General features: G+C 61.5%; 1 protein-coding gene across 2 annotated transcripts; it reads right to left on the bottom strand.

The window, feature by feature from the left end:
• Nucleotides 1-393: 393 nt before the first annotated feature.
• On the bottom strand, nucleotides 394-8311 carry ECEL1 (endothelin converting enzyme like 1). Of its 2 annotated transcripts, none has more exons than XM_062498840.1 (17): nucleotides 7568-8311; nucleotides 5657-5725; nucleotides 5390-5500; nucleotides 4779-4871; nucleotides 4443-4567; nucleotides 3809-4031; nucleotides 3571-3669; nucleotides 3388-3462; nucleotides 2839-2942; nucleotides 2568-2626; nucleotides 2364-2415; nucleotides 2198-2265; nucleotides 1968-2092; nucleotides 1656-1721; nucleotides 1351-1446; nucleotides 743-819; nucleotides 394-493 (listed from the first exon to the last, which is right to left on the bottom strand). In XM_062498840.1, exons 1-17 carry the CDS (start codon nucleotides 8309-8311, stop codon nucleotides 394-396), a joined length of 2286 nt encoding a protein of 761 aa, XP_062354824.1. The 2 variants fall into 2 exon arrangements, with proteins under 2 accessions (XP_062354824.1, XP_062354825.1); XM_062498841.1 differs by having other exon boundaries at nucleotides 2845-2942.
• Between the last annotated feature and the right edge of the window lie 4318 nt (nucleotides 8312-12629).

Here is a 12629-nt window from a genome sequence, read left to right as displayed (position 1 = left end):
CATGGTAACTCCGGAGTCCTCCCCCTGCCTTGACTGATGCTGGGATGGGTGTGGTAGTGTTGGTGAACGGTTTGGGATGGGTGGACAGAGAAGGGGATACAGAGGTGCCTGGGCATGCCTTCATCCCTCCATGGGGAACGAGGACCCCTCAGTGTGCAGGGTAGTGGGTAGGAGGGCAATGGGCAGGAGGCAGCTGCCCAACCCAAGTGTCTCTGCTGCCTACACCCCTCTATGGCTGGTGCCTGCCTTTGGGGAGACCCCCTGTGACATCCGAGTGTGCCCCCTTTACCTGGAGAATAGGAAGGGGAGATGGGAAGTTGGGGAGTGGGCACAGGGTGTCACTTAGGCAGGGGTGGGGGTGAAGGATCCCAGCCTGCTGGAAGGGGGTCAGCCTCACCACACTGAGCACTTGTGCACTGGGTTCATGGGCGTGTTCTTGGGGCAGTGGAAGACCCGTCCAAACTCCTCAAACTGCGAGACACTGCCCAGGACCCTGCCAGGAGAGGGGAGGACCTCAGAGCTGGGCACCCCCTGCCCCCCACACTGCTGTCTTGCACCCCACACAGGGGACATGCTCCCCCCAGCAGCACCCCGACAACCCCTGCCCCAGGGATACCACCAAAATCTGCTGGCACCAGCATTCCAAAGGGTGCTCATCCCACTTTGCACAGCACTGACACCTGTGGGGAAGGCTGGCACCCACCATGCCCCCAGCCTGCCCCATTCTGGGAGCACCCAGTACCTGTAGTGCTCCGGGGCGTGCTTGTCTGTCAGCACCTGCAGGTAGATGGACTGGGATCGCCGCTTGATGCACCAGTTCTGCAAGGGAGAAAGGTTCCATGGACAAGCCACATGGGGTACCCTGGGTCCTGGCAACCATCAGGACATGATGGCCCTTCTGGCTGCTAGGAATTGAGGGCAGTGGTGCCCTGGTTGAATTTGTTATTGTAGGGTCTCCCAAGAGCTTGTGTACATGCTGTAAGTGAGTTGGGAGAGCACGGAGTCATGTTTGTTATTGTAGTGTCTCCAGGGTTGTAAACTGCCTGGCTGCAGGGCTTCCTAGAATATTGGGATCGTAGGTATTAGTTACTATGGAGCCTCTGGAAGTCATTCGGGATGCGCTAATTTATTATTATAGGGTCCACAGGAGCAACAGGACAGTGTGGGGTGCTTGTTCAGGGCTGACCTCTCTGCCCTGAGCCCAGGCCCTGCTGAGGCAGCCAAGCCCAGCTCCTAGCCATGGGCTCTGGGTCCCCCCGGCCTCTTCCCCCTCCCTTTGGGCTGCTGGCCCCACACAAGGTGACTCTCCTGCCCCAATACCTGTTACATGTGAGGAGGACAGGGGCTCACCTGGGCAAAGGCGATGAAGAATAGCTGGTCGTGTGTGTATTTCATGTGGTGCAGGGGGTGCTCGGGGCCATGCTCCCGCACCCACTTCTGGTAGGCCTGGAGAACAAGAGGTGTCCTCAGCATGGCCTCAGCACGCCCCTAAACCCACCCTGAACCCACCCCCAGGCCCCCAGCCAGCAATCAGGATCATGCCCACCCCTTGCTGCAGGGAGCAAAGAGGGGCTGGGGGGGTCTCCTGCCCACTCTACAGCGATGGCATAAGCCGGTGCCCTAGGCTGTGACACCCAGGGTGGGGGGACACTTACGTAGTAGGCAAGTTTGAGCCCCCCCATGTCAGCAATGTTCTCCCCTAGTGTGTGTTTGCCGTTCACCTGCCAAGAGAGGAGAAATGACAGCATGAACAGATGTGTCCCCATACCCACACTGGCACTGAGGCTGCACCCAGTGCCCTGAGAATTTCCAAGCTAAGGTGTGATGAATTGTTGGGTCTCAGGGCTGGGCAGGGCAGAGTCAGTTCTCCTGCAGGCACCCAGCCCTAAGCGATGAAGCAGCAGAGACCCCACCATGGGACAGTTGTGCCCTGCTGGGCACTGCCTGGCAGGAGAGAGGGGTCTCACTCTCTGGTTGTAGACGGTGAAGTTGTCGTAGAGGTTGACAATGCACTGTGCCTTCTTCAGGAACTTGCTGTACGACCGCTCTGTCCACCAGTGTACCAGGTTCCCATGCCGGTCGTATTGTCCCCCTGCCAAGGCAATTGCCACCTCCAGTAGCCCCAAGGGACCCAGGCATCTGCCTGGCTGCCTCACCCCATCCTCACATCTGGGCAGGATACAGGAGGGACACTCACCCCAGTCATCGTAGCCATGGGTCAGCTCGTGCCCAATGATGGTGCCAATCCCACCATAGTTCAGCGACCTGTTGGGTGGGGAGCAGAGGTGAGAGGGTGGCAGGCATGGGGGTTACCCCATGACATGGCAACCCCCCCCAGCCATCCCCCAGCCCCACACACTCACTGTGGGAACTCGGGGTCGTAGAGGGTAGGCTGCAGGATGCCAGCAGGGAACACTGGGGACACAGAAGAACATTGCTGTTGGGTGTCACCCTGCCCTGTACCCCCCACAGCATCACCCAGCACCAGGGGACCCTCGCCTTGTCCCCATCCCAAATTCTCCCTGCTCCTGCCCTGGAAGCAGACTGGGGGGGTGGGCAGTGCTTACCCATCTGGTTCTTGTTCGGCAGGTAGTAGGCGTTCAGTGCCTGGGGAGGCAGCAGCCACCTGCAAGGAGGAACAGCAGTGCTGTGCTGCAGAACGTGGAGGGACATGAAAGGGCCATCCCTCTGCACAGCTGGGGAACAGGGGGGCACTCCTGGAATTCCTGTGCCCTTCTGTCTACACCCTGTGGGGTGCATCCGGGCATGGGGACAGGAGACACTTGGTGGCACCATGCTGGATCCCTCCATGTGCACCCAGGGCAAGGGGATACCCACGCGGACTTGTCCACCTCCTGACGGATCTTCTTCACCGAGAGCCTGATGCCGAAGGCGATGCTATTGAGGATGTTCTTGAAGTAGGTCTTCTCATCCACCTCAAACTGGGAGGGCACAGCCACATTAGGGGAGATGCCAACCCCAAGAGTGTGGAGGGCAGGCCTGTGGTGTCCTCCCACCCCTGTGAGCCTTGGGGACATGTGGATGTGTCACAAGTGTGTTTGTTCTCATGTCCCATGCTGCGTGCCCATAGGGGCAGCTGCTTCTCTGTCAGCTCCATGAGGTCCCTGGGCCATGTTGGCACCCCCAACCCTTGCCAAGGATGAGGCTGGGCTCTGGGGGCTGCAATGTGGGGAAGGAGACACCATCCCAGACCCCAGGGACTGTATGGCACTGCTGGTGTGGAGCACCCTGCCAGGAGTGAGCACAGTGCACACCAGGAGGGGGCTTGTTTTGGGGTGGCATCTCCACAGACCCTGATGCAGATGTGAGGACCATCTTCCCCCACCATGTGCCCATGCCTTCACATGCTCCTGGGCTACTCCTTGCCTCATATTCCTTGTCAATGGCCTCTGGCTTCAGAAGGAAATCAGGATACCCAATCATCACCATCATATACCGGAGCTGTGGGCAAAATGAGCAGTGTGTTCAGGCTCCTATCCCATGCCCCCCTGTGCTGATGATGGGGCCAAAGACAGGAGTCTTTGCTAGGGTCATGCTAGGGGCCGCTACCTTGGCCCTGGCTGCTCTCCGTGTCTCCTCGTCCATCCAGTCCAGCTCATCCAGGCGCTGGTCAAGGATGTATTTGATGTCCTCCACCAGCTGCTGCACCTATGGTGGGTCACCATGGCACTGGCACAGCATCCCCACCATCCGTCACCAGCCAGACAGCCCTTTGCTGGGGCAGCAGGCACTTTGGCAAGGTGATGGGAGATCGTGTGGCTTCATGCCCATAGGCAGCATCACCTACCTTGGCTTTGCTGGCAGAGGAGAAGTGCTCCTCGACGAATAGAGCTCCCAGGGCCATGCCGAAGTGCTTGTTGGCCTGGCTCAGGCAGATCTTACCCAGCTCTAGCTGCTTCTCATTGCCCTCCATCTCCTTGGAGAGCTCGTGGATGGCATCACGGAAGGGGGTGGAGAGGTGCTCGCTCAGCACCACCACGATGCGCCACAGCATGTAGTTGTGAAGGATCCTGTGACAGGGACAGCAGCAGCCCTCAGCATGTCGGGGAAGGGTGGGAGCATGTGCCAGGATGGGGACACCCATGCTTAGGGACACTTCTGCTCAGGGACACAGTGGGGCCATGGCTGGAGGGGGCACAGGGACAGTCTGGCACCATGTCCCTCCCTGATGTGTGATGACTCTGGTGACCTCTAGCATGAGTAGCTCACCAGGTCTCCAGGCACGACCAGGATGCTGTAGGGCTCACAACAGTGCCTTTTCCCACAAACTTTCCCAGATATTCTGTGCCCAGTCCAACCTTCCCAGGAGGAGGGTCATGTTGGGAGGTTCCAGCCACAGCTTCCCCTGCTAGCCTGGGAAAGGTGCCAGGGCCAGAGGGGGTGTCAGCCCCCCTCACCTGCTGGGTGTCAGCCCCCCTCACCTGCTGGGTGTCACACGGATGAGGTCAGACACCTTGTACATATAGTCAGTGGCCAGCAGCACCACCTCCTCCTGCTCCGAGAAGTTGTCATGGAAGATGCGGTCCAGCAAGCGCTTCCACTTGAGCTGCCAGGGCAGGCACTCTCAGACAGGTATGGGGACCCCCACTCCATGCCACTCTGGAGGGGACCCCCTCCAGGCTTTCCAGCCTCCCACCAGAGGAGTGCATTATCCTCAAATGGATTTAACTGGTACAGGTGGCATTGAGCAGGGGGACAGGGACAAGTGTGGGCACAGATGGGGGACAGGGTGACAGGCTGGCACCAGGGGTACCCACTGTGGGAGTGATGCGCTGCAGCTCGGCCAGGGTCACTTTGTGGTACATGCTGCCAACGTCCCTCCGCACGTCATCATACTCGGACACCGTGATCTGCACAGGGTGAGCATGGCTGTCACCATCCCACTGCCCACCTTGAGGGTGACACAGGGACAGTACACTGGGATGGGGCACAGCTCTGGGGCAACAGGGCATCTCTGATGTGGGTACTGACCCACATCCTTCCCACTCCCCGCCCCAGGAACCCTCTGCTGCCAGTGGGACCCTTAGGGCTGGTCAAAAGGTCCCCAAGGACCTCTGGTACACATGTCCCCGCCAAGGTCCAGACTGAGGTCCCCAAGACCTGGATATGGAGTCTACAAAGGCCCAGAGTGGCCTCACAAGGAGTAGAGTCGGGCTGGAGTGGTTCTCCCAAGGGTTCTCAGAATGTGGGACTGTGTCCCTGAAGCTCTGCCATGAGGTCCTCAAGAGGCTAAGATCCCCAAGTTCCAGGTAGGAAGGTCCCCAAGGGCTGAGAGTGGAAGTCCCCATGGAGTCCCCAAAATCTGTGACTGGGATGTCCCTGGGCTGGACAAGGGCACCCGAAAATCCATGGCATGTATCCCCCTCACATTGGCGAGGTGCTGCTCCAGCTGCAGGATCTCCTGGGCTTTCTGCTCCACGTGCTCAGCCCCCAGGAGGGTGAGCAGTCGTTCCATGAACACTCGGTATGCAGCCAGGATCTGTTCAGAGGGAAGGGATGCTCAGGGCCCCCCTGCACTGTCCTGTGGCACCCCAGTCCCCAGCACTGCTGGCAGTGAGGTGTCCTCTGTATGCCAACCATGCTGGGTGCTGCTCCCCCTCCTGGTGTCCCCAAGGCATCACTGTGTCCCCCTCACCTTCTCACTCTCCTCATCCTGCCCCAGGTAGAGGGTCCGTTCGGGCAGGGTCAACCCATCCTGGTCAATCTGGGGGCAAGAGACAGGGGCAGTGGGTGAGCAGAGGCAGGGGGCTGTGCTGAGCCACACCCCTCACCTCCCCCATATCGCAGAGTGCCCCTGGTGTCCCTGGACCCAAAGGATGGCAGTGTGCTGGAACAGCCCCAGGCATGGGCACGTCGGTGCCTCAGTTTCCCTCCTGCTAGAGGCTGCTGGAGCTGCAACAGGCAGCATACAACAGGCAGCATGCAACAGGCTGGGAGTGCTTGGCAGAGAGCAGGCCCCTGCTCTACGGCCTGACTGGCACACAGGCTGTCTCATAGCCTGCCCAATGCTGCCACCACTCTGCCCCATCCCTGCTCCCTCGTGTCCCCCCACCTGCCCCACGGCCAGCCCCACTCTTGTACTGCAGCCTGCATGGCGAGCTGCGTGGAGATCCTCGCTCTTTGCACACAGCCCTGCTGTGCTGTAACCATAGGCACAGCCTCCAACCCATACACACACCTGAGCACACTTGCACGGATGTGCACACAAGCACACAGGTAACCCGCCCCTCGGGACGCACATGTATGGACGCTCACATCTCTACACACACACTATCCGTTTTACCCTGCTCTATGCACACACACACACAGAGGAGCGTACACCCTCTCCTCTCTGTCTCATCTCCTTGTAACTCACTTCACCAGCCCCCCTCCACTCACACAGCCGCAGCGCTGCCCGCACACCCACGGGCACCTCCAGCCTTCCTCCCCTTTCCCTCATCACCCTTGCCCCCTTTGCTTCCCCAGACGGGTGCTGAAACCTGCAGCCCTCACATGCCCCCCAGCCCCCTCATACACCCTGTCCACTCACACCCGTCGCGCACCCACCCCCAGTCACACCCCCCGACACCCCAAGCCCTGATCCCCAGCCCTGGCTGTCACACCCATGACGCCCCCACACCCACGATATCCCACCACCCCGCGCACTCCCGGTCCCCGCTCAGCCCGCCCCCTCTTTCCCTGTGACAGACGCTCCCTCTAGTGTCACACACGCGCGGTCCGGAGCCGGCAGCGCGCCGCCCGGCCCCGCACACCCACTCACGCTCATATCCCACAGCCCCACCATCTCACAGGGAACGGGGCGGTTCGTCCCCACCACTGTGTCCCCCCGGTGCCCTCGCCATCATCACCACCTCATCCCCACCACGCCGTCCCCATGCGCACCCGTGCCCACCCTGTCCCTGCTATGTCCGCGCCCGTGCCCATCACCGAGCTCACCGTGGCATCCCTGCTGTGCCACTGCCACCATGCCCACTACTGCGCCCCCACATCCACCAAGAGACTTGGCCAGACAGACAAAGCCCACCTGTGCTCTGGTGGCACCACAGGGTGAGGGACGTGGTCTGGCAGGGGTGGGAAAGACCGACAAAACAATGGGAAAATGCCCTGGCACAGTGCTGGGGGATTGGTGGGCATCTCCCTGCCTCTGCCTGAGGCTTGTCCCCTGTTTACAGATGGCAGCCACAATGCCAAGGTGAGGAGCTTGGCTGCCAGCACTCTGGAGACCCTGGTGCCCTGCTGGGCTGTCCTCAGCACCCAGGCAGACAGCACTGCTCACTCTGTACATCCCCCTGGCCCTGTCCCCAGCCCTGTCCTGGGGGTTTCACCCTCAGCCCAGGGTAGTGTGACACAGGGGTCCCATGCTGGGAAGACAGGAGTGTCCCCAGGGACAGGAGGGGGCCCCACCCCAGCCGTCAGCTATAGCCAGGCCCACACACTGCGCAGGCATCCAGTGCCACTGCAACGAGCACAGTGACATCAGGCAGGTGTCAGCGGCACTGGCGGATGGCTGGGGCAGGGGGCAGCCGCAGGGCCACGGTGCCCTCACCCGGATGATGTAGCGGGACGTGTTCCTCTCGTCCAGGCTGACGGTGAGGGAGAAGAGCACGGCAGCACTGTAGACCCCCTGTGTCTTGTAGAGCAGCTCATTGATGTCCCTGCGGTCCGGAGGGGCATCCCAGCCGCCGCACTCCCCAATGACCTCCAGCATGGGCCGGGGGCCGAGCCGATCGATCTCAGCCCGGTCCAGGCATGAGCGGAAAAACTCCTTGACCTTCCTCTCCGCCGAGGCGCGGGCCCGGCGCCGCACGGGGCGGCTCAGCAGCGCCCGCAGCTTGGCCTCGTTCTGCTCGGCGATGGCCCCGATGGTGCCGTACACCAGCTTGTCCTCAGGGATACCGTGTCGCCGGAGCCAGCCGCCACAGGCAAAGGAGTAGAAGTCCTGGCAAGGGTCGATAGAAGCATCCATGTTGGCGCTCAGGAAGCGGGATGCCCGCAGGAAGGCCTTCTTCTCCTGGCACCCCTCCAGGCAGTAGCTGTCCCCTTCGGCCGCCAGGTACTTGAGGACCAACATGCACGTCAAGATGACGCAGAGCCCCGCAGCAAAGACCAGCCCTGAGAGCAGACAGACCTCCCGGCGGCTCCAGCGTGGCAGTCCCCCACGGCGCTTCTTGGTCCCTGCGCCCAGCTGGAGGGCGAAGCCGTTGGGCAGGGTCCCGCTCTGGTACTTGCTCACGTACTTCACCTCTTGAAACTCATCGTAGTGCGCTGTCAACGAGTAGGTCTTCTCCATGGCCGGGGATGGGGCTCCCCGCCAGCAGCACTGGTGCAGGGGGCTCAGGGCAGGTGGAGAGCAGGCTCAGGCAGCCCACAGTTCATGCTGGCGCCGTGCCTGCCACGGGGAAGTGGTGATGTCCGGGTGAGTCAGGAAGCTCCTGGGAAAGGCAGAGGAGATGGATGGGGGGGAGGGTTGGGAGGAGCAAGGGCGGGGGGTTGCTTCTTGTCGTCATTGCTGCTTGTATATCCATCCCCATGTATGCCCCACTGCTGGTACTGGGACTGTCCATAGCACCAGGAGCTTGGTGGCACCTCTACCCCATGGCTGTCCCCTGTGCCTGTTTCTTTGGTGGCAGGGTAGAGTCCTGCCTGCATGATGGCAGGTTTCAGTCCCTGGCACAGCTAATCTCACACCGCGCACACCCACACAATGCTCCAGCCAGAGTGCCCATGCTGGGTGGATGTCCAGGGTGTTCCAGTGAACCCAAACTCAGCACTGTGAGAACCATCCCCAACCAGGGGGAGCACAGGGCTGCCAGTTTCTCTGGGTGGGTATGGATGGGGTGAGCATGGATGGGGTGAGCAGCTTGGGGAAGAGAGGCTTTGGGGAGATTTGTGCGAGGAGGTGTTGGGTTGGGTTGCTGTGGGCTGGCTCAGGTTGCATGGCTCCACATTGGGTTGCATGGCCAGTGCTGTGCCATGGCGGGTAGTGTTGCATTGTGCTGTGTGGGGTGGTGGTGTGCTGTGTTGTATTGCGTTGTGTCAAATTGTGGCGCGGTGCATGATGCGTGAACAAAGTTAATTCCAATCTGGGGGGAGCCTTGGACCCCATGGACACCTCACAGCATTCCCCCACAATCACCACCATATCCACCCAACCCCTCTCTGCTGGCTGGTATCCGACAGGCAGGGGTGTCTGTCAGGGGTGACATGCTGGGGAGGTGGGGGTCTGCCGATAGGGAAAGGAGGGTGGGGACATAGATGGCTTGGGGGGGGGGAGCTTCAGAAGCTCCATTCTGCTTGGTGCAGAATGGTATCCGGACTTGCAGGTGGGCGAGGATGAGCTGGGGACAAAGAGCTGCTCAGGAGGTGGCTAGTATCCCCACAGCGGGGCTCCCCCGAGCCCCCGTTCCTTCCTCAACTTGGGCAAAGTTGTGCCCCGCGCAGCAGCAATGCAGTGCCCGTGCCAGGGAGCTGCTGCCGTCGGAAAGTTAGCGGGGACGGCAGCCGGTACGGCAAAGAGTGGGGGGCCAGGGGAAGGATGCTGCTCAGAAAGCTGCCCGAGATGGTCAGGGGACGCTCGGGGGCTCCCGTGGGATGCTGCCCGCGATGCTCGGAGGATACTGACTACCCAGGATGATCGGGAAGGTGCTTGCCGGGATGGTAGGGAAATGCTCGGGTGGTGCTAGGGAAATGCCGGCTGGGATGATATTTTTGGTGCTCGGGGGCATACTCGAGGGTTGCTCAAGGGATGCTCGGGAAGTGCTCCCCGGGATGATGCCTGGGATTTTCGGGGGATGCTCGCGGAGTGCTCTCCGGCAGGCACGGGGACTGCTCCCCGAGCTGCTCGCAGGATGCTCACCGAGGTACTGGAGGGATGCTGGGGGGATGATCTTCGTTCTTCTGCCCGGGAAGTACGCAGGTGCTCGGGGGTCGCTCGTCGTTTGCTCACCGAGATACTTGGAGGATGCTACAGGGATGCTGGGGCGACGCTGCCGGGATGCTCAGGGACGCCGTCCGGGATGCTCGGGGGCGCCTGGGGGTGCTCACCGGCTGTCTCGGGGGATGTCAGGAGGCTGCCGGGGGCTGGCCGGCCCCACGCCACCGTGCCGTCCGGCTGCGCGCCCCGCGCTCCGCTCCGCGCCCCGCGCCGCGGCTGGCGGAGCGGCGGGGCCGGAGGGAGGCGGCGGGGCGGGGAGGGGGTGGTGTCTCCAGCCCGGCTCTCCCGCAGGCCAGGCTCCATTAACGAGATTATTATGCAAAAGAAGCAGCCCAGTGCCACCCGCCAGCCTTACCTCATCCCTGCCGGCGGGGAGGTTGGGCAGGGGGGGTCCCTGGGCCCCTTTACCCCGGGGGGGCTGGCACAGGGCTGGCACCCCGCCTGGCATTCCCCGTCCGAGGACCCTGCCGCCACCCTCGGCATCCAGACGCCCAGGAGGGGCACGGGTGGGCACGGCCGACGGCCTGTGCCAGGAGCATCCCGGCGGCGCGGCACGCCCCTCCCTGCCTGGGCACCCAGGGGAGCCCGTCCCGTCCCGGTGCCGTTCTGCCAGCGTGGGTGCGAGGGGACGGAACTGTGGGTGGGCAGGAGACAGAGCCTGGAAGGCTCCGGGTGAGAGTGTGGGCACGGGGGTGGCACGGGGTGGCACGAGGAGAAAGCTGTGCATTCAAACACACACACGAAGGTCCGGGAATATTAAACTGCATTGCAGATAAATCCCCAACATAAATATCGTGAGCTGCTCTGCCACGGAGGGGGGGGGCGGAGGGGGGGGGGGGGGCAGCAAGGAGATTTATAGCCCAGCAATTCCCACGGTGGCCCCCTGCAGTGCCTGGCTACTCTGGCCCCCCGCGGCCATCCTGCTTGTCGTGCTCAGGGGTGCCCTGCTACCCTCACCCTCCCGTGCCAGCACATCCCTGGGTGCTCAGAAGGGGCTCAGGGTCTCTTGGGTGTTCGGGAGGATCAGCACATACTGGGTGCTGTGCTGTGGCATGGGGCCCTGCTTGTCATGGCACAGGTGGCCCAGTGATGTGGGACCTACTGTCTTGTCCTGTGGGCACTGTGGGCTGGCCCCAGGCACAGCTCGCAATGCCTGGGGCTGCTGAGGCTGCACTTTCCTGTGCTGGAGCGCTGGGCACGGCCCGGGCATGGTGCCTTCTGCAGCAGCAAGACACGGTATCACCAGCACAGGCAGTGGCACACATGTACATCACATGTACATCTACACACACTGACATGCACCAGCACAGACACGCACCTTGCCTCCACATATGATGTCACACTCAAGCATTCACTGCCATCCACACGTACCTTGGCACACTGAACATAAACTCAGGTGTTACAGCTCAGCTTTCATGGGGCACGCGCCAAGGCAGAGAGAATCATGCATCCCACAAGAGAGGGACCCACACCACAGGTTTGGGCATCCCAACCAGCCAGGTATCACCAACCCCAGTGTGATGCAAGGCACCCAGTCAGGCTGCTTCATGGGCAGGCACAAGGAATCCAACCCTGCTCATGAGGGTGCTGGCTGGAAGATAGGGACATGGGACTGGGTGCCACTCACCAGCCTCCCCATGTCTGTACTTACCCAGCCCTGAGATATACTTCGTACCTTTGGCTGGAACATGATGGATGCATGTGGGGGGGTGGGGAAGGGCCTGGTGTTATTAACAGCCCTGGGTATTGCTCCAACAGGGCTGTAAAAATTAAAGGCGTGTGGACATAAAATAATGGATAAATCTGAGCTGGCCGCAGAGCGCTGCAGTGTCCCACAGGTGTTGGAATCTCAAAAAGCCAGGGTACAGCAGGTGCGGGATGGGCACCTGTGTAGAAACATGGGGCATCAGGCAGTGTCTGCACCTGCTTCCAAATGCTGACTTTCCCAAAAAAAAGTTTGCTGAGTGCCCTGAAAGGACGTGCAGGCAGTGCCAACCTGTGGAACTGGTACTGAGAGGCAAGCAGCTGCTGCTGGAGCTGGAATGCAAGAGAAGAGTTTACCCCTTTGCAGGCTGGGCTGGGGGACAGGGCATCTGCTTCTGGACGCCCAGCCCACACACACCCAACAGCAGGATCCGTGCCATCAGGCCAACAAACCCGGAGATCACCAGGTGAGTGTGACAATCCCATGGCCCAGAGCTCATCTGATCCCGAGCAGGCCCCGGGCAGCACCGAGCTCGCCAACCCCACTCTGTCCTGCCCATCCCGTGGGCCACCCCGCCGGCATCCTCATTTTCCCCAAGATTAGCCGCGGCGCGGGAGCCTCCGCGCATCACCAGCAGGTGACAAATAAGATTTTTCCACTCTCCCGAGCACCCGGCATGGGTCTGTCATTGAAAATGCAAAGCAGCCCGGTGCCAACCTCCGCCACCCACTCTCACCTCTGTCAGCCCCTCAGTGCTGAGCACCCAGACAGATGAACACCCCCCCCACCACCCCACTCCACTCACTGTGCTCCTTCGACAGTGCAGGGGTGCAGGGCATGGTGCCTTCACACCCAATAAAATAAGGCAGGTTCCTGGAGGGTTCTTAGAGGGGTGCAAGTTGGGGAGGGTCAGCCTGGGTGGGCAACACGGCCTCATGGCGTCCTTTGGGTGCACCCACACGCCTGGTG

Source organism: Cinclus cinclus, chromosome 10 (genome assembly GCF_963662255.1).
Source record: "Cinclus cinclus chromosome 10, bCinCin1.1, whole genome shotgun sequence".
Taxonomy (NCBI): Eukaryota; Metazoa; Chordata; class Aves; order Passeriformes; family Cinclidae; genus Cinclus; species Cinclus cinclus.
This window is presented reverse-complemented; position numbering and strand designations above follow the sequence as displayed.